The following is a 26,542-nucleotide window of genomic DNA, read 5'->3' as shown; positions in this document are numbered from 1 at the left end:
CCGAGACCACGGGGACAACGCCGTCCTCGAAACGTCGGAGGTAAATCTTAAAACTTAGATACGCGATTAAGTCCCGTTGTATAATTTAATAATGTGTATAAATCGTGAAAGTTTAAATCAGTGAGATAGAGTGATTCAAGAAGAGGGTTTATGTATAATTTGTTAACCCGTGCGAAGCCGGGGCGGGTCGCTAGTATATAATAAAGCCTGTCTGTGGACAGAAAGATGGATGGCCTATCCATGACGGATATGGACCGAAGCGATATAACCCGTAATATGACGTTTTAATACTACTTCCACCGCCACTATTTGGTAAAATTACGTTACATAATGCTGTTTTATTGGTTTAGTCAAAGAATACATATAAGCGAGTAATAGTAAGTGTATCAAAAAAAAAACTTTATAACCTCACATATTGGAAGTGTGAGGTAGTCAGAAACCGTGAGTTAAAATCTCGGTTGTGCTAAACTGAACTAGATGTGACGAAGCTCCCGAGTGGTGAAGGCTGGATTCGAACCGGCGTCTTTAGCAATCCGGGCTTTGGCCCCTTGGCCACCCCGCCACAAAAAAAACACAAATCAAAATATTTGAACAGATTTGAACAGCACGCCTAGTGGGACGTTTTGGAAACTGAAAATCCCATACAAAATGGACACTTAACGCAAACGCGTACGTCACGTCACGCTATCGAATGAAATTTACACTAACTTAGTACCTACCAACATAGTAAATGTTTAAAAAATGTCAGACCATCTCCGGTAGCCTCGGAATATTGTATTGTCAAGCTTCGCGTGTATTCAAACTTCAACAATACCTACGGGAATAAGTTCAGATAAAATTCCGTTAAAAATGTCGGCCAGTTGCGAAAATGCTTAATGACTTGGATGGAATGCTGGCAGGTACTAGGTATTCGCTTAATGACTTCTGTAATTTGTAACAAAGGTGTTTACAAACAAAGTCGCCATCAAATATATCTTAGCGGCCAAGGTGTTTAAAAAATTCTAGTAATAAATATTACAGGTGCTCATGAACAACATGCACTTTTATTGTTTTATGATTTTTTTTTTGTATTTTATCGAGTGTCTGGTTTTCCTTCTCCACAGGTCGATTTTTTTGACCGATTCTAGTATAATTTGGTGAGCAGATTCGATAATTGCTTGTGTTTGGCTGCAATACGGTGAATTTCTTTGAACGACCCGAAATAGCTGTCAGATTAAGTATCGTCCCCAACCTCACTACATTCCTCAGAAATAATATACACTAGTTTGATTCGTTTTGACTACGGGGTTCGTCTAGTATCATTAATCTACGTTATAGTCTACATAGAGATTGACTACCTTTTGCCCGCGACTTCGTCCCCGTGGAATAATGATTATGATAGATAAAAATTGCCCCATGTCCTTTCCCAGGCTTCAAACTATTTCCACACCAAGTTTCATCTAAATCGGTTCAACGGTTTAAGCGTGAAGAGGTAACATGCAAACAAACAGAGTTACTTCCACATTGATACGAATAATATTAGTAGGGATTTAGTACCTATACGTATTATTTTAAATTAATTTGGACATTCGCGAGGTTCCACAGATTAACTAGTGGGTTAAACATGTTTCTAAAAATACAATGTTTACGCGAACGCCTGCAAACAACAAAATGCGAAACACCTCAACGGTTAATCGAGCAGAAACCTAATCAAGCCAGTGGAAACGGCAGAATTGACAATCTATTTCTACTCGACCTTGGATCGTTCCAGTAGCTTGGCAGTCGAGTCGGTAGCTCAGTTGAACCAGTAAATATAAGACTGATTTGAGAAGAACTCCAGCCGTATCATCTTTATTAGAAAAACACGAATCAGTCTTTACGAAAAGCCAGAAAGATTTTATATTTTTAAAAGAGATAGCAAGTTCGACAATCAACTGGGTAATTTTATTTAAAATTGTACATTGCACTGTTTTTGAGTTGGGATTTTTATATAATTTCTACTTCACGAGCTCCTCTAATCCCCAAAAAACTGTCCCAAAAATTTCTATAAATTTTTCGTTGCTGTCGTACAAAGTCAAGGCATTTTTTTTCTCCTATTAGGATCGAAGAAGCTCGTGAAATTTGTGCGGTACACGGTAACCATTCACCTCAACTTCCCTGACAATACCTCAAGGTATCACAAGTTTACTGGTTCATCCAATCAGACTATGGCTCGCGCAGCCATCAGAACTCGCGGCCTTGAGCAGTCGCCGTCTACCCTCAACCCTGACCGGAGTATTTTTACCTGTCTTCAATTAGTGATTAGCAACCCTGGATCGGCATTCGAATTTTAAATTTTCGACCGAGCTCAGAGAAGATTTATACCGTCGACAGTTATCTGTGAATGGAGTACGTCATGTAAATGTTTACGAGTATAGACATTTTCATGGGAGTTGATCACATTAACTTATTTAAGATGGTATTTAAAAGTTAAAACTGTCCTTTGATAGTGCTGCCTAGCGAGACAATGGAGGCATAACGAGTGGAGAACTCATAGTGTGATATTTCTTAAGATTTAGAGTTAAAATAATGGTATTCAGTAGGTAGTGATTAAAAATATGATCTGTGTATACCCGAATATTTGTTAATTAATCTGTCGGTCGTCGCGAAAATGACCCTTCTCTCCTACCCGCAGATTGTAATGATAAAAGAGTATAAATATAATGTACCATGGGGTGGAAGATTCATTCTCGCTCGGCGCTGGAACGAGCAACACTAAATTTAGCACGAAGGTTACTGCTTGTGAACTTAAGATTGTTTAAAAGTGTACGTAGAAGTAAGTAGTCGGAGTAAATTAAAAGTAACTGATTGTACCAAGGACTTTGATTCATTACAAGTCAGACGTGGTGATCAACGGCGCCCATAAAAGGACTAGAACGTGTGAGTACCTAGTATACATATACATGTTTTATATACTCGGACGTTGTGGTAGTAAGTTTTAAGTTGTAATAATGCTTATAATCTTAAAGCCTGATTGAGAATATGTAGATACGCGATCATGGTTAAGTTGAAGTAACAAATGCAGACGTGTTACGTAATTTATAAATCTGCTACTAATCAAAATCGATACAGGCATTGAGCGAGTTGAAAACCTTATTTTTTTTACAAGAGTCATGTTATTTTTAGGCCGTGGTTACAAGTTGTCTTAGAATTTGAATACTTACGATTAGGCTGTACAGTGTAGTAGTATGTTTTTAAGTATAAACGTGCTCGGTTGTTATGCAGATTTAGTTAAAATACGTACTGTCGTTAAATTAAGTGTTTACGTGTATTAGAAGGTCATCTGCTTCCAGAAATATATACAGCCTTTGATTTGTAAATCAATGTATTTTGCTTTTCCAATTAATTAAACGTATATTATTTTAACAAAGAACCAGCCGTTACACCTCTATCATCTTGCATGTCCAAAATACCCGCCTGTTATATTTTTTTATTCAAAATAATTCCTTACCCACATTTCATTTGTGTTTTTTTTAAACATTGCTAGTGTTGCTAACACGTGTACCTACATCCTATACTTGAGTTTCGAATACTGAACTTAATCTATTACATAGTATGAGCTAAATGATCTAATAGTAAAGTCATGATTAGTTCCCGAAATGAATAAAAGGACTCTATTAACCTGTCAGCTCCCAAAGGCTTAATCACACGTTGTCATTAGTATGTATGAGTGGCATGTAGGTGGTTGGATAGCAACAATTAAAATTTAAAATTTCAATGTTGAATTGGCTGTTACGTATGTGCACCATGTAGGTGATGTACTTAACCAGATCTAATGTCTAGTTACCTATGTATGTAGGTGGGTAATAATGAATTTAGTCACCATGTAGGTGGTGTACTATAACCAGATCTAATGTCTAGTTACCTATGTATGTAGGTGGGTAATAGTGAAGTTAGTCACCATGTAGGTGGTGTACTATAACCAGATCCAATGTCTAGTTACCTATGTATGTAGGTGGGTAATAGTGAAGTTAGTCACCATGTAGGTGGTGTACTATAACCAGATCTAATGTCTAGTTACCTATGTATGTAGGTGGGTAATAGTGAAGTTAGTCACCATGTAGGTGGTGTACTATAACCAGATCTAACGTCTAGTTCCCTATGTATGTAGGTGGGTAATAGTGAAGTTAGTCACCATGTAGGTGGTGTACTTAACCAAATCTTATGGCCAGTTATCCATGTAGGTGTGCTGCTTATGAGTGCGGACATGTAGGTGTGCTGCTTATGAGTGCGGACATGTAGGTGTGCCGCTTATGAGTGCGGACATGTAGGTGTGCCGCTTATGAGTGCGGACATGTAGGTGTGCTGCTTATGAGTGCGGACATGTAGGTGTGCTGCTTATGAGTGCGGACATGTAGGTGTGCTGCTTATGAGTGCGGACATGTAGGTGTGCTGCAGAGTTGAGTTAAGAGTTGAGTTAAAGATTTTAAAGTTTAAAGAGATGAGTTAAAGATTTTAAAGTTTAAAGAGTTGAGTTAAAGATTTTAAAGTTTAAAGAGTTGAGTTAAAGATTTTAAAGTTTAAAGAGTTGAGTTAAAGATTTTAAAGTTTAAAGAGTTGAGTTAAAGATTTTAAAGTTTAAAGAGTTGAGTTAAAGATTTTAAAGTTTAAAGAGTTGAGTTAAAGATTTTAAAGTTTAAAGAGTTGAGTTAAAGATTTTAAAGTTTACAGAGTTGAGTTAAAGATTTTAAAGTTTAAAGAGTTGAGTTAAAGATTTTTAAAGTTTAAAGAGTTCAGTTAAAGATTTTAAAGTTTAAAGAGTTCAGTTAAAGATTTTAAAGTTTACAGAGTTGAGTTAAAGATTTTAAAGTTTAAAGAGTTGAGTTAAAGATTTTAAAGTTTAAAGAGTTGAGCTAAAGATTTAAAGTTTAAAGAGTTGAGTTTAAAGATTAGTTTAATGATTTTAAAGTGTTGAGTTTAAAGATTAGTTTAATGATTTTAAAGTATTGAGTTTAAAGATTAGTTTAATGGTTTTAAAGAGTTTTGAGTTTAAAGATTTGAGTTTAATGATTTTAAAGTTTAGTTTAATTTAATGATTTTAAAGTTTAAAGAGTTTTGAGTTGAGTTTAAAGGTATTAAAGTTTAAAGAGTTTTGAGTTGAGTTTAAAGGTTTTAAAGAGTGCGGCCATGTAGTGTGCTGCCAGAAAGTCTACAGCCATGTAGATGTGCTGTTACATTCATAGTCTACAGCCATGTAGATGTGCTGTTATGAATGCAGATATGCAGGTATGCTGCCAGAGTCCATAGATCTGAGTAGTCTGATAGATCTGAGTAGTCGGAGTAGTCCGAGTAGTCTAATGAGTCTGTTCAATGAGTCTAACGAGTCTGTTCAATGAGTCTAACGGGTCTGTTCAATGAGTCTAACGGGTCTGTTCAATGAGTCTAGCGAGTCTGTCCAATGAGTCTAACGAGTCTGTCCAATGAGTCTAACGAGTCTGTCCAATGAGTCTAACGAGTCTGTCCAATGAGTCTAACGAGTCTGTCCAATGAGTCTAACGAGTCTGTCCAATGAGTCTAACGAGTCTGTCCAATGAGTCTAACGAGTCTGTCCAATGAGTCTAACGAGTCTGTCCAATGAGTCTAACGAGTCTGTCCAATGAGTCTAACGAGTCTGTCCAATGAGTCTAACGAGTCTGTCCAATGAGTCTAACGAGTCTGTCCAATGAGTCTAACGAGTCTGTCCAATGAGACTAACGAGTCTGTTCAATGAGTCTGTTCAATGAGTTTAAAGAGTTTAATAAAGAGAGTTTGGACAGTTTAGAGAGTTCGTAGAATTTAAACAGGAAAAAGCATGCTGTGTAGGGTGAAAATAAATTTTAACAAACAATCATACAGCGCACTGAAATTTAATTACAGGAAAAAAATGAGGTCAGCGACGGTGGACAGATGACGTGGTACACTGCGACAGTCGAGCGTGAGGTGCCTGAAGACAGATGTCGTCACAACAGCGGGCGCAGACGACGGTGGCCTCTCTCAGATGACCCGTACGAAGGACCGCGGGAGTCAAGGCGACGGTCAAGAGGGATCTTACGAGTGGAAGTTGTCATCAAGTTTGTAGCCTAGTATTGTAATCGTACACCCATTGCAACTGTTAATTACAAGCCTGATTAAGTTGTTAATGTAATTACGTATTAGCTTCCCCAAAAAACATTATATTCATAAAGTACATGTATTTCGTGAACCTTTACATGCTTTTTAGTATAAATGCTAATGAGGTATACAATGAAGAGTATTAGTATTCTATAAACTGACTACAACTAAAATAAATTTGATATTTGATATTTATTGAAAACAAATTTTACAGCATTACAGCTAACACCAATGCACTGTAAAATTAAGTAGTAAAATTAAGTAAGTAATAATAAAGCGATTAATAAGCGATAAATAGGACTGTAAAGGCATTTAGGCAACACGGCCGAGTGTGATATTATTGTTGATCGTGCACCGGAGGTAGCACGCAGTCGGATGGCCGAGTGTGATATTTCTTAAGATTTAGAGTTAAAATAATGGTATTCAGTAGGTAGTGATTAAAAATATGATCTGTGTATACCCGAATATTTGTTAATTAATCTGTCGGTCGTCGCGAAAATGACCCTTCTCTCCTACCCGCAGATTGTAATGATAAAAGAGTATAAATATAATGTACCATGGGGTGGAAGATTCATTCTCGCTCGGCGCTGGAACGAGCAACACTAAATTTAGCACGAAGGTTACTGCTTGTGAACTTAAGATTGTTTAAAAGTGTACGTAGAAGTAAGTAGTCGGAGTAAATTAAAAGTAACTGATTGTACCAAGGACTTTGATTCATTACAATTTATTATTTAAATTAGGCATTTCGCATTTAATTTGAGGTCGGGGATTAGTAGATGTTTGAAGTATGAATTGTCTGTATTATGAATTAACGTAACCGCCAAATTGAGGTTTTTCAAGAGAGTCCACAAGAACAAATTAATTACTTAATTAGATTAAGTTTTGTAACTTTTAATGTAGGCACCATCGCCCACACTGTTAACTGTCCATAGGTGGACCTTGCGCCTTTTGCAATAAGGTCCACAGATGGACAGTTGACAGGTGTTGCTGTTTGTACCTACCTCTCCTAATCTAACGATATTTTTGGTAATTATGTCGGATTTGGCAGATTTTGAAGAAATAAATGATTTGAGAGACTGGGTCTGGGGATCTGGTCTATAATAAGTATCAATATTTTTATTATCATCTTCTTAGCGCAAATCGGCTGCCCTAAGCAGAAAACAAGTATCTCGAAAATTTTCAAAAACGGGTTTTTTGGATTTTTGGAATCTACAATTTCAGGCGCATCTTTCACCCAACACAATCTGCGATATAGGTTAGAAATTAGTTACATAGTTATACAGAGGGTACCTATGTATGTACTGTATGTATGTAAGGATCCTGTAGGTACCACCCATCCACGAAGACAGAGGGTTTGTTGAAAGAATGGGACTTATGGGACATCGTATCACAAAATAATCTCTAGAAATAAATAAAATCGATGATATAGGTACCAGAAACCATGTGTCAGAATCAGAAGGTCCAAGGATGGCAACAACAATTACTAATTTAAAAAACAGTCTATTTTCCAAGAGAAAAGGAGTTTTTAATATATATAAAAAAATTGTACAATTTTTTCAAGCGTTTTATTATCTAACAGGGATTTTGAAGTCGACAAACCTGAAAAAAAATAAAAATGGGTTTTCGGTAGCTTATTTTATTAGCTTTCATTTGATATCTTTTTCTTCAGAATTGCATGAAAATTGGAAAAGTTATTGAGCGGAGAGCCAAATATGTTCAGTATTTAAGAAGCTAAAGTGCTTGCTATTTCAAAGCTAAACACAAGATACTTGAATTTGTGTAGAATGGTTCTGAGATTTTCGGCCAGTAAACTACACAGAAAACATTTTATGCCTGTATAAAGTTTAATATACAAGAATATCAAAAAATAAAGTCTGTATAAGCTTAATTTTATCGCCCTTAACATAATGGTATAAACAGATGTTACATTTTAGACCAAATACCTAACAAAACTGACAAATTACGTTTTTTTGCTCTCCTCAAAAATTAGTCAAAACTGAATTACTTGTTTTCTGCTTAGGGCAGCCGAAATGTTAAGGTTTTCCCTAGAGTATGAGGTTCTTAAAAAATATTATCTTTTTGAAAATTAATCCATTTGGGGATGAAAACAGAGACTATAGTATAATAAACAATAGACTACGAAATGAAAACCTGTTAAAACTGCCATGTCGTAGCTGTTGTACCGACGTGCGATGAAACCTTTTTCTCTTTTTTCCTAACCCGACTAGTATTGGATGGAGCCGTAATTAAATCGTATGAGAGTAATGAGATTCCCCTGAAGCTGATGGCACTTTTAAATGGTTTAGCTTTTGTAAAAAGTACGGTTTTGTGCGGATTAATTACCGTGGAAAGGATATTATGTAAGTGTATTTACAAAAATGTCAATGAAGTGTCAACAGTGACGTTTCTTCAAATAAAAGCGTCACATTTAACACTTGTTTGACACTGACATATCCGATCCATATCGTTTCAATATCTAATATTTGACGTATCCTATTGTACGAATACGGCTGTTAGATTTTTATCAAAAACTAGTCTAACATGACATCGCACCTAAAGACTACGACTTACACATTCAATGACAATTCGGCGCCATTTCAACTAAGAATTATGTATTTTTTTTGTTTGTATATGGCCTAAAATTGAAAGCCTAATAATTAAATGGCCTTTAAAGAGAGTCGGTATGAAGCAGATGCTAAGGCCACATGATTTCTAAGTTATTGGCCTAAGCCTAATCATCAAGGCAAAATCATCAGTTCTGTTGTAGCTATTTTACTAAAATAAAATTAAAGCTAAAAATATAATTAATGGCTTTATTTAAGAAAAGCAAACTTCAAATTCAGTGTTTGAAAATGGAGGTCCAGCCAAGGTATCCAAACGAAGACAAAAATAAGTGAGGAAATCCGTAAAATTTTTACAAGTATTACCTAGCTATTGCTTATGTGTGTACTTCATAATTTTATATTATAAAGTTAAATTAGAAGTTGTAATTTGAGGGTTAAAGTTACAAAAAAGATGAGAAGTAGAGTCAGTATAAGCTAACTCGGCAACGACTTTGATATAACAAAGTGTCGGTGTCATTACAAATGTCATATTTTCATAGAAATAAATTTATAATGTGATTCCCACACTTTGTCATTATATCATGCATAGTTAGCTTGGTCTTCTTAGAATCCTTATTATGTAGGTAACTGTGACATAAAGTACTTAATAAGTATTAAGTACTAAGTAGTGCCAGTTGCATTATCGGCACAGACAGACTGATCAACGTCACCCGGCGCGTTGCGGCGGTTTACTACGACACTTTCCATACAATAAAAGTTAGCGAACTCTTTAACAATGACAGACAGTTTGGTACAACCGACACTTACTCTTTCGTGTCTATGCTATGACAACGAATCATTCAATTTTCATGACACAATTTCTGGTAATGTGCGGTATCAGTCATCAAGCTTTGACACGTCAAGGTGACTTGTTTATAGAAATTCGTGACCTACGACTATGTAAGGATGAATTATTGACGGGTTGTTAAATCATGTTTATGTTACTACTTACAGCGTACGGTGAGGTTAATAAAATAATTACCTGCTCATGCCCCTTTTATATTTATTTTTTACACGTCTTAATGAAAAGATTAATGATGTGAAAAAATTAAGCCACATGCACTAATTCAAAAATAAGCTCTTGGATATATTTCAAGATATTTTAAACTAAAGTTATACTGCTACTATACGGTAGGCTGGGAACCGAGGGCTGTGTTTTGAATTTTATAAAGAAGTACATATTTTATCAGAGTTATTGAGATAAAAAGTAAAATCTCGTGCAATGGCCGTTTCTTCCCTCGCATGCTTCGCATATATATTTTATCCCCATGTAATTAACTCGGTTTACCCCACCTCTTTTTAACATCGTGGCAGACGGTACGAAATGTTCAAGGTATTGAGGTAAAATAGTAGTTTGTGTTACAAGGGATCAAAATGATATATTTCTATCAAGGGCGTACATTGAATCCTGAATGAAGCGATGGATTTTACAATAGAATTCCGAACGTAGTGAGGCATTCTAAAGTAGAATCCTGAGCGTAATGAGGGATTCAAGTGTTAACGCCCAAGACGAAATAATTTTGATAGCGTGTGACACATACTGCTTTTCACATCAACTATGAGGAAAATAAAAAAATCTTAGTGTTGACACAATCTGATGCTTAAACAGATCATTTATGCTAAAAAAATAATGTGCAAAAAAAATTAAAAATAATGTGCTTGAACAGAAAAGTGTTACTTTGATCCCTCCTAGCAGGGAGGAAAAGTGCCAATTTGATCCCTCCTAGCAGGGAAGAAAAAGCTCTTTTCCGAATAGGAAGTGTGAAATAGTTATTTGTACAACAAGAGATCAAAGTTTGATATTTCTTCGAGTGCTTATTTTGAGTCCCGTGCAAGCGAAAGATTCTATAATAGATTCACGAGCGTAGCGAGTGAATCTAATTTAGAATCTTGAGCGTAGTAAGGGACTCAAAAGCGCACGAGATGTAAATAACTTTGATCTCGTGTAGTACACAACATTTTTCACCTCAGCAGTGAGAACATATTAGAGAACCCGAAAAATGTATTCCTTCTTCATCACTTACCTCTATTCACTCATGTTTTCTTAAGATATACCAACAATTAAATTTTCACCTCAGCAGCTCGAACAAGGGTACTTTGCTACTTAAAAACAGTGAGCAAAATCACATTTTGCTCACTGAGTGAGCAAAATCGCATTTTGCTCATTTTGTCTCACTCAGTGAGCAAAATGCGATTTTGCTCACTGTTTTTAAGTAGCAAAGTAGCCTTGTTCGAGCTGCTGAGGTGAAAAATATATATCTTTCGCGTTAAATTGATGATAGTAGTAATTTAATATGACACCATTGTACTACGTGCATTGTGTTGTCGTCTTCGAGTTTCCTTTGTCTTCAGATGAAAGCTAAAAGCCATTAAACAAGACTTCAATTAAACGTATCCTTCATTTGTTTTCCAATTTGCTTGAAGAGTTTTTTTATTGTTTTTCAGTTTTAATTAGGTTTGGTTATTGTGTTATTAATTAACGAAAACATTATGAAATAAGATATATTGGAACCTTCAGTAATTTGGGTTAATAGTAAATATATAGTTTGTCAAAGGACTGTCTCGTTTCAAACATAGACACAGAGAATCATACTATCTTTGTCTTACGCTAGTACTAGCACCCAAAGAAAAGGATGAGTATAGTTTTTTTGATCTTATTTACTGACAAATTGGTTTGACCAACTATATTGACAAATTGCACACACAATTACAATTTTTTTTATACCTACATAACATTTTATGATACCTACCTTAAAAGTTGTAACGCCTTGTATAGTCGAAATCGAAATAATAAAAACACGTTTACATAATTTTTAACACCTCGTCCGTTTACACCTGCTGTTTCCTGTAGGAACTTATTAAACAAGAGATACGAGAGCCATATAGCTGGCTACAGTTTCAGCAGCGACAGGAAATCAGCCGTGTACCGGATATTGCCAGATTGACTCACCTAAGTACCTACTCGTACAGGAGGCTTTCGACCCTACGATTCAATCACGATTCACGAACCTACGAGTCAATTTGATCTCATCTTGATATCAGTTGCCTTTTCAGAGTCGATCTGCGAGAGAATGCATTCGCGGAGCGGTCCATGTGGTCTAATTCACTTATTGTCCATTCCTCAACCGTATATTCCCCGAATGTCTGTTCCCTGAAAGTCCATTCCCTTGAATGGACATATTTGACATTAGGGTAATTAGACCTTCGAAGAATAGACATTTTGGGAATTAGACCTAACGGACAAACTGGACATTTAGGTAATTAGACAACATGGACCGCTCCGCACACATTCGAACAAGAAAATTTTATTTCTGTTTTGAAGTTTAGTAATAACATAGAGAAAAGTAATAAGTTGATGGGAGATCATGTAATACATGTAAATAATTTTCGAGGAAAACGAGTGGTTGAATCGTCTGGTGGTAAGCAATTAGTGCGTTGCCAGACTTAAAAATGGGAGTACGCTTTGTTCTTGAAGGTTTGAAGGTCTTATCGGTCCGGAAATACTGCGGGCGACAGACAGCTCATTCCACAGATTAGCTGTAAGAGACAAGAAGTTTTTTGGAGAAACGGACAGTCAAGTTGAGGACTGCCTACCATCATAGAGAAAAAAATACATAGAGTGCTCACTCCATACATCAGTTTTAGTACCAAAAAGACTATTAGCATCTAGCATCGAGTAGCGGAACTATCAGTACTGCTACTTGACAATAGATGTAGCACCGACCGGAAAGTCTTATGCTGTTGAGATAAGACTTTCCGGTCGGTGCTACATCTATTGTCAAGTAGCAGTACTGATAGTTCCGCTACTCGATGTTAGATATAGACACTGAAATTAATAATCTGAACTGATGTATGGAGTGAGCACTCTTGTCTTACTATATTTCTCTATGCTACCATCTAAGTGGTGAAGATGGAAATGTCGTCCACATTTAGATTAAAAATATAAATTACTGTTCTACTGCACGGATACTTTTAATCTTGTCTACTAACTTTATGTGAAATTTGAAAATGATATGCACGCCATCTATACCACCGCGTTAAAACTGCAGGGCGCGTTGGTTAGCTGAAATGAGGGTTAGACGTAACTGTTTCGCAGCGTAGTAAAAACTCGTTCCGATTTAACTACCACTCGTTAGATGGCGCTGTTATTAAATTGTATTTCTGTACAAACTCGCTAGGTGGCGCCAGCATTTAGGTTACAATAATGTAACCTTATATTACGTGATCTGTACAAGTGTTTACTACCAAAAACTCATTTGATAAGAATAAACAATGTATATTGACGGGCATATGTGAATCTTGTTAAGCTTAATATGTGTATCCAAAATGTGTGCAATTGTGTGTAATGTGAATTTGTGTAGGTATACATATGGAATAATCTAAAGTCTGTTCGACAGACTCTAGCTGATGCTGATAACTATTATAATTAAATGGTTTAAGTTTTAGGACTAGATGGAAGTTTTTTTTAGTTACCGTAAAGTTGGGTTACATTGGCCCTAGATGGTAATTTTGGCCATTGGAATTAATTTAATAATGAATAATTAATTCGATGCAGGTTAATTAATTACGATAATTATTGCACTGAAATAACATAGGTACCTATATCATCTTGTCATGTGGTTGCTTTCAGCTTTCCATTCACGTCGTTATATTATTTTGAATACCTCTATTTATGCTTTTCGTGTATTTTTCATATTCATTTTTAGTGTGGACATAGAGAAATATGTGTGGGCCAAAGTTACTCTGATGGGTGAATGTAACCCTACTTCACGGTACTATTTGAAGCTGGTTTTACTTTTTTTGATACATTAGAACCATTAATAAAAATGATGACCTCTGTTTTCCATACTAATGAGGGTTCATGAGGTTTCTTTTCACTTTTAATTTATTTTAGTCACTATGTATAACATTATGTCGCTGTACTCACACTACTTTTTGAGAAAAGTTAGGTACTTACAATAAGGTCTGAAAAGTGCCATGAAATGTAATAAACTATCGATTAACTATAATTCTATTCCTGATTAATTCCCGATAACTTTATTCCTACCCCCTGTTAAACCATTACATTGACTTAAAAATAAATATGATTGAGACATTTACTGTGAAAGCGGGTCGCAAATAATTTTGTCCGATTGTACCTAATTCTTAAATTAAAACAGCGGCCAAAGCCAATTAACTGCAAATCCCAATGACCTTAAGTGACCTCAAAAACGGCACAACGGTCTGATCGATACCAATACCTAGATAAACAGATACGGGCGACACTTTGGCACCGCGCCACCCGCCGAGTTGAATCATCAAATTTTCCTCGCGGAACCGAATGCCAATAAGAATGATCGCTACATTCGTAAAGTGTCTTGTTGAGTGTGAGATCGAAACTAGTGGAAATTGACCTCTAGTGAGTAGATATAAATTAACTAAAATATTTAACGCAAAGTAATGTCTGTCCGTCGCACTATATAGAAGAGTGATAGAGAGAAATTAGCGTTTCGTTCGCTACGGCGCAAACGATTGACATATTGGTTACTAGGCCCTCAGATTTGATGATGGACACAGGATGTGGCCGTAGGAACTCTGTGATAAAAACAACGTAACCTCATTGCTTGGAGGATATAATCAAACGGAGACGCCATGTCTGTAATTTTCTGTACAAAACAGTCTGCCGATTTTTGCGGGGGAGGGGAACGACAAATGTATGCGTAACTTAAAAATAGCCATGTCAGATAAACGTCAGTCCATACATTGTGTATGACCGTTGGCCGCCTATTTTTGACAGAGGAGAAAGCCTGTTAATGGCTACTCCGTTTAGTTGTATCCTCCAAGCCTCATTGTGATTAAATTCGTTAGAGTATTAACTGCCTGTTAAAAGAAAATTACAGTCAGCGATAAAATCTTCTATAAAAAAAAGAATTGTCAAAAAATCTTATTTTTATTTTGTGTACCAACGTTCTACTGGTTTGCTCATTGTGTCGACATGCTTCATGAATGTCAATCCTGCGGCGAAGCGGTTTTTGAAAGGCCCCGATCTTCTGAAAAGTTGCAAATGGAACAGGAGATGGGGTTCGCTATAAACAAATGATGCTATTTTTGGAACAGGTGTTCCTGTTTCAAGTGGGGATGGGATTTTGATGGTAATGGTTTCCATTTTGTATGTATTTTGTGGCGGTTTCGTTTAGAAAATGTAGGTAAGGGATATATTATTTTGAGGTAGTTTTGGGAACAGATAGAAATAAGTTTTATTTCTTTGAAATTCGGGTAATTTAACATTGGAAAATTCTATAAGAAACTAAGAAAGTTTCCAATTCTGAAATATAAGTGTGTCTGTAATATTTGAGGATGGTCCCTAAATTTCTCCAGGTAATTATCTTCTTATCCTGACTTGATAACCCGTGTTGATAACAACTAAAAAGCATTAATTCTCAAACAAAACTGTACTTTATAGTATGTCGAATGCAAATAAAGAAATGATATGATTTTTTTTGACGTGATAACGTATTATAAATTGATGAACACCGGGAGCATGCACATATTATGTAACGTTGTGGACAGATCTGTATAAAAGTATGCAATTTTTCATCAATGTTTTCTTATGACGTTATCACGCAAAATTATCGTCCGTAAACCGACTTTACAGACAACCATTTTTTTTAATCATATTTAAGAGTCTCTGACTAATTGGTACATAAAGAAAATAAAATACTTAAAAAGATTCCGACAAATTGAGAACCTCCTATTTTTTTAAACAATTTAAATGGCCCAGCCCAAACCAACAGGCACAGCGGAAAAACATCAAAGCCTGGCTCTTAAAATGAGTGACAATCAGGAAAAGGTTCGCGATATCTTTATTGCATCAGTCATTAAGGTCGTTATTTGTAAATCAAATCATAATCAATGCTTCCGCTTATCAACAATTCTTTACGATCTTTTTTATAGTAATAGATGCGTAAAATTTACGAGAGGCCCACCCGACCGGAGTGGGTCCGCAGTCCATTGCTTCAATGCTGCTGTTCTGATTTTGACTGCTACAAGTAGAAATTGATATGACCAGTATCCCATCAAACAATTCGCTGGAAGCGCCGATCGGCATTCATATCTTCTTACTTTTTCAATCTTACCACCAAATATAGCCAAATCCCTACCACAATGTGTTTTCGGTCTAATAAGGCATATAGCAAGATTATGGTTAAAGTTTTAGTTATGTAAGTAGTATAAAAAACTTCGTATATTATGAGTATTGTATTCCTAAGCTGTAGACCTCGCAAACCACAATGATTAGACAGCCATATAAGAAAAAATCCTAAATCTGAACCCAAAAAATAAACATTTATGCTCAAAAAATTTCACTAGAATCGGTTCAGAAATGCGCCTTCTAGAGGAAAAGAGCCAGACAGACATACGAAAACATTTTTGTCCAAGCTCAAAGACCTTGGTTATAACTCGGTCAGAAAAGCTGTATAAATCAATGCAAAGGTGACACATCGTATTATTTCTGAGTGCCTAGCCAAGATGCCAATCGTTTATGCCGTAGCGAACGATACGCTTATGTCTCTATCGCACTAATATGGAAGAGTGATGGAGAAAGATTACCGTTTCGTTCGATACGGCATAAATGACTAGCATCTTGGCTAGGCCCTCTGTTCTACAATGATGGACGATCGCCCTTACCCCACCGTATTCCTAAACAAAGGAATGGATTTGGCAATTTGGGTCACGGGTGCGTTCTTTACGACTTATTTTTTCATTCTCCCCCAATTTGTTAGTAAATTCGACGTGACGTGCGCCAATTAGGTTGATGCCTTGTTTTGGTTTCGTATAATTTTCGTATAGTTTTCGTATAATTTTAAAGAAATAAAGAAGGGCTTTATGTTTTGCGTGGATCAATGTTGGTGGGGTAAAGTAACCCGATCTTAATACGGCATTTAAATTATTAAAAGAATAAGAGCATGCGAGTATTCCGTACAACGGGGCGGATTTCAAATTTCAGTTTTGTTGCCGGATTGAATTCATAGTAATTTAACTACTAGCCAGTTAGAGTAAAAAAATAATGAAGATTAGGTACCAAACTATTTTCTTTCCTAAAATCACTCCATTTTACAATACGTAATTTTTTATAGTTTTAATATCTTACTAAATTACAACTTACCTAACTAACTTACTAACCAACTAACTAATTTACTTATTATAATGTATTTAATAATTGTTTTAATTATGCACAATAAAGAATATTACTACTACTACTACTACTACTTACTTAAATTATGATAAATATTCAACGTACGTATTTTGAATATATGTAATCATACAATTCTTACACCTCCAACGACCTCGAACGTAAGCAAAACCTTTTGAAATTCTTTTGGAAAATATAAATGTATGAGCGGTTTGTGAAGTTGAGTGCAAATAAAACCTATTACATTTGTAGTGCAGCATCACAGATCACGTTATACCTAACACTGATTTAAACTTTCACGATTTTTACACATTATTAAATTATACAACGGGACTTAATCGCGTATCTAAGTTTTAAGATTTACCTCCGACGTTTCGAGGACGGCGTTGTCCCCGTGGTCTCGGAGAAGACTCCACCGCCTATCTTATATCTAGATTGCAAACGTGAATAAACTTTTTAGTGAAACTCGTTGTTTGGTTACGGTTAGTTGTAGGTACAGAGTAAAGATAACTCTTAAAATCACGATTCTATTAAAATTTACTAGGCATGATTTTTTGTGATAGTTATAAGCATCAATATCTATAATATACCTTATACTAAGCATTTCCTGTAAGAAACTATTATTGTCTTCGGACAACGACGACACATTAACATAAAAAATATCATGTTTCGTGACGGCCTAGTGCAAGTTGTTCAGTAAGACCAACATATTCACTTAGCTGAATATGTCTAAGAGTAGAAAAAACACCCTGTGTAGTGTCCCCGCAGTATTCATAAACGTTCTGTAGCTTCGCGAAGCAAAGTTGTGTCGTGGCCAGATCATAAAATTTGAAATATAAAATAAACTATAAAATGCCTTCTTCATGTTATGATTTGACTTTTTCATAAACCAACCGATCATTTCATGAAATTATACCACATCATGAAATGATCAATTCTAAGATCTAGCCAAAGCCTGATCAGAATGGGCAGGTCTAAGCGGTATCTTGTAGTGGTAGTCTGTGGCAGCAACGAATATTGTACGCCCTTAAGGAGGCACTCTACAAGTTCTGCTTGCGATCTTGTTAATTCAATTGGAACGCTGTATGTTGAGTTTTACATTATGTTGTGTATGTAGGAAACTGAGAATATAGCTTAGGCAAATGTTACATTTGTATACATTACCTTTTGCACGCATGCTTTCTTTTCTCGTTTAAATCGCTGAACCAATTAATATGAACTTTGGTATTGAGATAGTTTAAAGCCCAGAGAAAGACATAGGTTAGATTTAATCAATCATCATGATCATTCTACGCAAACAAAGTCACGGGAAGTGATTCCTATATTCGTAATTCTCAGAATTCTGGGGCTCGACTGTACGTAATAGATACTGTAGATAGATAATTTTCACATTATTAAATTATACAACGGGACTTAATCGCGTATCTAAGTTTTAAGATTTACCTCCGACGTTTCGAGGACGGCGTTGTCCCCGTGGTCTCGGAGAAGACTGGCTTAAGTAAGACCACGGGGACAACGCCGTCCTCGAAACGTCGGAGGTAAATCTTAAAACTTAGATACGCGATTAAGTCCCGTTGTATAATTTAATAATGTGTAAAAATCGTGAAAGTTTAAATCAGATGATTTTCAATTGTTCATGCTTAGTTAACGCTCGGCGGGTTGTCTGTTCGTATTCACTTCCCTCTACAATGCGGGAAAACACTGGGATCGGCTACAAGCGTAGCTCTACGAAAACGTTAGCAGTGAATGTGATAAGATATATCTTTTTGTGTCGTAATGCCTCTCATAATTTTGAATTATGTGTTCCGTGTCCTGTCAATCTTCATTTTTCTTTTTAGGGTTCCGTAGCCAAATGGCAAAAAACGGAACCCTTATGGATTCGTCATGTCTGTCTGTCTGTCTGTCCGTCCGTATGTCACAGCTACTTTTTTCCGAAACTATAAGAACTATACTGTTGAAACTTGGTAAGTAGATGTATTCTGTGAACCGCATTAAGATTTTCACACAAAACTAGAAAAAAACATTAAATTTCATTAGGGTTCCCCATACTTAGAACTGAAACTCAAAAAAAAATTTTCATCAAACTCATACTCATATTCATCATCTCTGGATAGGTCTTCAAAAATAATATTGAGGTTTCTAATATCATTTTTTTTCTAAACTGAATAGTTTGCGCGAGAGACAATTCCAAAGTGGTAAAATGTGTGTAACTTCTAAAATAAGAGAATGATAAAACTAAAAAAAATATTTGATGTACATTACCATGCAAACTTCCACCGAAAATTGGTTTGAACGAGATCTAGTAGGTAGTTTTTTTTTTGTAATACGTCATAAATCCCCTAAGTACGGAACACTTCATGGGCGACTCCAACTCGCACTTGGCCGCTTTTTATACGTTAAACCACTTTACTCACTTGTCTTTTGTGTCAGTTTCATTCACTTTAGATTTTGCTCATAAACTTTTTATGCCTGTTCCAGTGATACACAACCTACCCCACTGCATTCAATTTAGCGCAACTCGCAAGCCATATTTCTATCGCGTAAATTGAGGCCCGTAGCACGTAGCACAATGAAACCCGGCTCGTAGCGATCCTTTGTGCTATACGCGGCCAAATTTAATTGCTACGAAATCCGCCATGTTTTTTTGCGGGATGCGCTACGCTATTATTGACCTTCTTTTGTTTTGTTCCACTAGAAAAATGTTATACACTCCAATCCAATTCAATTCCAGTTTCACAACTTTGATGGTTTTGGACTGGTTTTGACATGACCATGACGATTGTCTTGGTAATTAGCGCACATCTCAAGCACGACTTTCATCAATCAGCGTGAGTAACCTTCAAGGTCGTTTCAAAACCTTAGCAAGTTGTTAAATTTGAATCGTTATGTTATCCAGGTATTGTAACTAAGCAAGAGGACTGTTCAAATTTTATAATTTCAACGTGATTTGACATTACTTGCAGTGCATCTCGCACGTACGTACTTACTGATTTATTAATATCGAATGAAAATCAAAATTTGAGATATAAGTTCGAATTGGCCTTCTGTATAATAAATCATACTTCAGATTTCAATTCCACAAACTGCTTAATTAATAACAAAATCTCTAAAACATCAGAGCAGTTAATTACGAAATCATGATTTCATTTAAAAAAGTTGGTAAAAACGCGGGTGCGAGTCCTTAATTGCAAATTAGGAAGTTTCTAGTGGGCAGATGGGGGGGAAATGGGGACTGTATTGGCGGGAGAAAAGTACACTGTGTCAATGACGTGAACTAGGGCGGTGCCAGTGTTCCAACTTAAAACATCTGTTATTGATTTGTTACTTACAGCCACAGTCATATATTTACCTACTGTTTGAGACATAAGAATTTGATCTTTGTACTATTCTGTACGTTGTCAGTGACAAAATGTATGAATTATTATGTAAGTACTTACATAAATAAAATCCCGTCACTGTACTAAGTCATTAGCAGATTTTTGAGAGCGAAATTTAGTGATAAATAGGGAGTCCCTATGAAAAGTATTTTCATATTCAAACGACGTACCTAAGTGCCGCGAAGATACGCCCTTTTGCTTGTATGGCGGTACGAGCTGTTGTACCGTATGAAGGTACGAAACCCTCCATTATACGTGGCACGACACGCACTTGGCCGGTGCAAATTGCAGGCTTTAGAATACTGACCTGGGTCAGCTAGGTTATAAAACGTTAGCGTATTAATTTGAATCGCAAATCAAATTAGCAAGCGCACCATATTTTCAAGACGAAATGGTCTTTTATTCTCGAAATGCATACTGAATTTATTCATTGTATGCAGTGCTTTTTAATCCGCATTTGCATTATATTTGCTCTCGAATCGGGTCAGCGATTATAATACTTCTAGAAAATGTCTTCAGTCATAACTTTAGTTTAGAGTCTTTATGCAGAGTAGCTTAGACTTACATTAATAGCATATAATTAAATTAGAGATTATTTTAGAAAAACATCAATACGAGATCTAAATGAGATTAAAACCTATATAAAGTTGGATTGGGTCTCGAGAAGGCTTATTTGAAGTCTTTGAACTGGCTGTACATTATTTTAATGCGAAATCAGCCGACGGAAAGTTAAATTTATTCAACGCTAAAGTTTCACTTGCGATTCGAACGTCAAGGAAGTTTCATACTAGGTATTTAAAACCACAGTTACTTACTATAAAATGTTGACTTTAAATCGGTCTTTTAGTGAATATTAAAATGATTTACTAAATGTAATGTTTGTTTTAATACCACGTCGGTGGCAAATAACCATACGAATCACCTGATGGTAATTGGCCATCGTTGCTTATGGACGCCTGCAATTTCGGAGTTGTTAAATTGTTGCAGTATGCGCGTTGCCGACCCTATACTGTATCCCATGATTCACTAAATGTTACAAATCTAGTTTCTATAAGTCAATTATCTTACAGAAACGTTCCATAAAAGACTGAAACATACATGATGTTAATAGTATTTAATTCAGAATTGTCTTCTAATTAACCCGTGGAGTGCCCAGAACCCAGAATAGTATGGAGTTAGTATCACACGTGTGATAGTAGGGCGCTCCACGAGTTGAATTAGCGAATAAAGTAGCTATATTCTAATGCCTCACGCCATAATAGGTATTATTAGTAACTCTTGGACGGATTTTCCGCACATGGGAATACGTTAGGGCGCGTGTACACGGTGCCGCCTCCGCGCCGCCGCCGCGCCGCCGCCGCACCTTCGCGCTATGTACACGAGACGCGTAAGGGCCCCTGTAGACGGTGTCGTCTCCGCGCCGCCGCCGCGCCGCCGCCGCACCTTCGCGCTATGTACACGAGACGCGTAAAACCCGCGGCGGCGGCGCGACGGCGGGCAATACGAGTCTCGTGTACATAGCGCGAAGGTGCGGCGGTGGCGCGGCGATATATAAATTAGCCTTTTAATTCCTTAATAATATAAGTTACATAAATAAAAAGTACTTGCAAATTAAACGTATAGGGATTATCAAGGACCTCTCAGCGAGTGAAGGCCTCCTCCATTTTTCTCCATGTAGTTCTGTTGTTTGCCGTGGTCATCCAGTGATTGCCTGTTATTTTCTTTATTTCATCTATCCATCTTTCCACAGGTTTCCCTTGGTGTCTTTTGCCAGGCGGTCCTTTCCAAGTCGTGACTCGTTTTGTCCATCTGTCCTCCTGCATGCGAGCCACATGACCTGCCCATTTCCATTTTTGCCTCTTGCAGTGTTGTAGAGCATCCTGCAGCTTTGTGATTTGTCGTCGCATCGTGTACATAGCGCAAAGGTGCGGCGGCGGCGCGGCGGCGGCGCGGAGGCGGCACCGTCTACAGGGGTCCTTATGTTAATAAATGAGGTCTGTAGTGAGTTACAATTTGAATATTAATTTCAATTTAAGCCGTGGACGGACGCAACTGACGATTCGGGTGGAAATAATTACATGATAATATATTACAGTCCTTATTTTATTTTAGTCCGTGCAGATATTTATTACGGACGATTCTGGGATTATTTAATTTTACGCCTAATAACAAAGACTCATCGGTATCTCAATGTTTGCCATTGGTCATTAGCTAAAATATTTTTTTGTTCTATACAGAGAGGCTCAAAAATAAAATACGTTAATAAAGAAGATATAGGAATATTTTTCTTACTTAGATGTAGTTTACAAAATGTTACTATAAAATTGAAAACTCTATCATTTCACTAAAACGTATCGTATCTTTATGATATTCTCCTTTAGCTTTGATACACAAACGTGAACATTTGATAAACTTACGAACAGTAATCCGTAGGAAAAAAAAATCATCGTAATTTTATTCGAACCTATAAGTATTACTCTTTGAAATACAATTCTCAAAGTTATGCGTCTCTCGTACAATATTCACGCGTTTCTCCAAGTATAAATAAGCACAAGCGCAACTAATAAATACATGGAATTATATAGGAAACATTCACATCAATTCTACTGTAATAGTATTTTCATAAAAACTGCCAGCTAGGTGTTTTATAGCCACGCGCGTCCTAGGGCCCAGCCGGGAGCTGTATCGATCCGATGCCTACCGTTTTGCCAAAGGCAATGCTCGAACGCTAACATTGCTGCTATAGTACTGTCAGGCGCTATTCGCAACGACACATAATGCTGTGCTGCAATGTACACTATGTACGATAAGAGCGTGACCGGTAAAACTTGTATTGCGATATTTTAAACCATTTTCATTCAAACGCCTTTTGATTGTATCTAGAGAATCTTCAAACCTTTTTTCTTTAGTTTTCTTGCCCAGAAGGCCCAGAACGCAATGATAGAAGTGATTTTTTTTAAACATCTGCAAGACCCGTTTTAAATCCTATTTCGAGGAGGTCTTTTTTATTTTTCCCCGTATTCTGGTAAATTGCAAATATATTTATACTCCTTATAATGCTTCACCCCTTTATTAAAAACGCATTCGATTTATTTATATGCAATCAGCTTGGGTTAGTAACATTTTGGGCCCTTTCGGGTACGTACAAAAGAACACTACATCATAATAACGTGAATGCTAAGCGACATTCTTTTTTTAATGAAGTTTAGGTGGCAAACTGTCAAAATATTTTTATTATTTTTTACATTGTAGGCAAAAGAACATTCTATTCAGCTAGTACTTTTTTTTCTGTGCCACATCCTTAAAATATATATGTACACTGGTCACGCTCTTGTCATACACACTGTATGATGCGTTTTTTGCGATACTATAAATGAGAACCTAATCATAACTTCGTAAATATAAAGTACTAGCTTCTGCCTGCGACTTCATATGCGTGGATTTATGACGATGATTGATAAAAACTGTATGTCCATAAGTTAATCTTAATGGGCTCAGTAGGCCTAGCACATGATTGGCGCGACAGTATCTCGCGGCGGGATAGACTACCCGTCTTTTTCTAACTATATTGAGTAGTAGTAGTCTATCTCGCCGCGAGATACTGTCGCGCCAATCATGTGCTAGCCCGGCAGCGGTTTAACCGTGAAGAGATAAATAAGTGGCAGACACTTTACTAGTTACTTTCACATTTATAATATTAGAAGTTATTAACTTAGTATGGATTGAATACTTAAATAGGTATCTACTAAGACCTTGTGTGAGTTTTTCAAACTAAGCATTTGAGCAGGGGTTTATATGTTTGGCACAAGACTGACACTTTCAAAGCCGGAGGATGGCGGGCAAGAGATGGGGACTTGCCCCTCACATTATACTGTGGCTGTACAAAATGGTAATAATGCCAATGATCAGCTACGGAGCGGTTGTATGGTGGCCCCGCACCCAGCTAACAACGGCAATAGATAAACTGCACAAAACACAAAGACTAGCATGTGTAGCTGCGACGAGCTGTATGAGAACTACTCCGACTGTGGCCCTAGAAACAATGCTAGGACTCCTGCCATTACACATATACATACAAAAAGAAGCGGCTGCCACAGCTCTTCGGTTGAAAAATCTAAACCTATGGACATCTTTCAGCTCACCGCACAAGAGGATCTATGACAATATGATCTCAAAACTCCCCATGCTGGAAGCGCCAATTGACCAAATACCAAAAACTATGATCTTCTGGAAAGACTACGCCATATCGTTAACAGAAGATCCTAAAGAAGGACTAGACCAAACAAAACTAAGAATATTCACAGATGGCTCAAAAACAAACACAGGAACAGGATGTGGTGTCTTCTCAGAGGACCTGAACATACACATCTCAAAACCCCTGGGCGAATACAACACAGTATTCCAAGCTGAATGCGTAGGTATAATAGAAGCTTGCAATGCCATAACAAGGTAACTACAGACTACTATTTAAAATTTGCAATATTTTACCAGTTAGTTTAAAACATAAATACTTACTCGCGATCAATAACCATAGCTACCAAGAGTCTAACTCAGCGGATTCCTTAACACCAGTTAATCATACATACATCACAAAGGCTGTGACTACAGGCAAACTATCCGTTCCTAGAATTAATAACTACTACGGGGATAGAACACTTAGAAAAAGAATTCCATACTTACTCAATAGTTTGCCTGAAGCTATAAGACGCGAAAACAAGAAGTCCAAATTTAAATCTATGTTAAAAAAACATTACCATGACACATTGTAGTAATTAATTTACCTACTTTAAGTTACATTAAGTTACATATTAACCAGAGACTGATGACCCCACAGTCAAACTCATTGTTGAGTTTTGCGGGGCTATGATTATAGTTAAGAATATCACTGTACTTTATTAATTAAATAAATAATAATAATAAGACGAAAAGTGAAACACGAGAATATACTAATACTGTCAGACAGTAAATCAGTACTACAAGCGCTAGGCAGTGACAAACTAACTTCAGAACTTATACTGGAATGTCATCGAAGACTTACTGAGGTGAGCAAGGAAGGCAACAAAGTAACAATCCAATGGATAAAGGGGCATAGTGGATCAAGAGGAAACGATGCAGCGGATGAACTAGCCAGGAAAGGCTCAGAGACACCGGCATACGGACCCGAGCCCATTATACCCCTTCCAATATCCTACATACACAACCAACTAGACCTACATCACAGACAACTGCACAATAAGTACTGGAATGAAATGGACACATGCAGGCAGACTATAGATATTTTACCGGAACTGAACTACAAGCTCACCAAAATACTACTGAAAACACCTAGGCAACAACTACGTAAAATAATAGGACTTATCACAGGACATAACACACTAAACAAACACCTACACAATATGGGTAAAACGGACAGCCCCTTGTGCAGAGCATGCATGGAAGAAGAGGAAACAACAAAACACATACTCCTAGAATGCAAACAGGTAGAAACATACAGGAACAAATACCTAGGAACTCCGAGCACACTAAAAGAGGCAGTCAGCAACCTGAAAACACTGCTAGGTTTCATGGAGGAGCTGGGGTGGTTAGAGTAGCGCTACCTCGTTTCACGCAAAATAGGCACAATGGTTGTCGATTTGCGGAAAATGCCCAGAAACACTAACTAACTAGGGGTTTATATCACAGTGGTAAATAAGCATTCATATTCATAGATCATATCAATCTCTCGTGAATCCATAAAAATACTAGGTAAATAAAAAAGACGTAGTGTACAACTTCGAATAAAATGTCCCACAAATATCACCGACAGTCACCAACAATATCAATATTTAGAGTATTTGTATTGTATTGTATATCAAAGTAAATGAAAATTATCATTTGGCTAATCACTAATTAATCACATCGGATATATAAAAAAGCGGCCAAGTGCGAGTCGGACTCGCCCATGAAGGGTTCCGTATTTAGGCGATTTATGACGTATAAAAAAAAAACTACTTACTAGATCTCGTTCAAACCAATTTTCGGTGGAAGTTTACATGGTAATGTACATCATATATTTTTTTTAGTTTTATCATTCTCTTATTTTAGAAGTTACAGGGGGGGGGACACACATTTTACCACTTTGGAAGTGTCTCTCGCGCAAACTATTCAGTTTAGAAAAAAATGATATTAGAAACCTCAATATCATTTTTGAAGACCTATCCATAGATACACGTATGGGTTTGATGAAAAAAAAATGTTTGAGTTTCAGTTCGAAGTATGGGGAACCCCAAAAATGTATTGTTTTT

General features: G+C 36.7%; 2 protein-coding genes across 5 annotated transcripts in view; both read left to right on the top strand.

The window, feature by feature from the left end:
* The window catches only part of LOC134663056 (solute carrier family 12 member 6), a 443,704-nt gene that overhangs the window by 116,054 nt on the left and 301,108 nt on the right, over nt 1-26,542 (top strand). The window lies entirely within an intron of this gene.
* Nucleotides 24,266-25,849, top strand: LOC134663070 (uncharacterized). Its single transcript, XM_063519387.1, has 2 exons — nt 24,266-24,707; nt 25,180-25,849. The coding sequence occupies exons 1-2, from the start codon at nt 24,268-24,270 to the stop codon at nt 25,847-25,849; spliced, it is 1,110 nt and encodes a 369-aa protein (XP_063375457.1). The 5' UTR covers nt 24,266-24,267.

Source organism: Cydia amplana, chromosome 4 (assembly GCF_948474715.1).
Source record: "Cydia amplana chromosome 4, ilCydAmpl1.1, whole genome shotgun sequence".
In the NCBI taxonomy this organism is placed as follows: domain Eukaryota; kingdom Metazoa; phylum Arthropoda; class Insecta; order Lepidoptera; family Tortricidae; genus Cydia; species Cydia amplana.
This window is presented reverse-complemented; position numbering and strand designations above follow the sequence as displayed.

Coding starts and splice junctions, on each gene's coding strand:
- LOC134663070 (XM_063519387.1), top strand. CDS start 24,268: ATGAGAACTACTCCGACTGTGGCCCTAGAAACAATGCTAGGACTCCTG. Junction 24,708..25,179: donor GCTTGCAATGCCATAACAAG/GTAACTACAGAC, acceptor AATAATAATAAG/ACGAAAAGTGAAACACGAGA.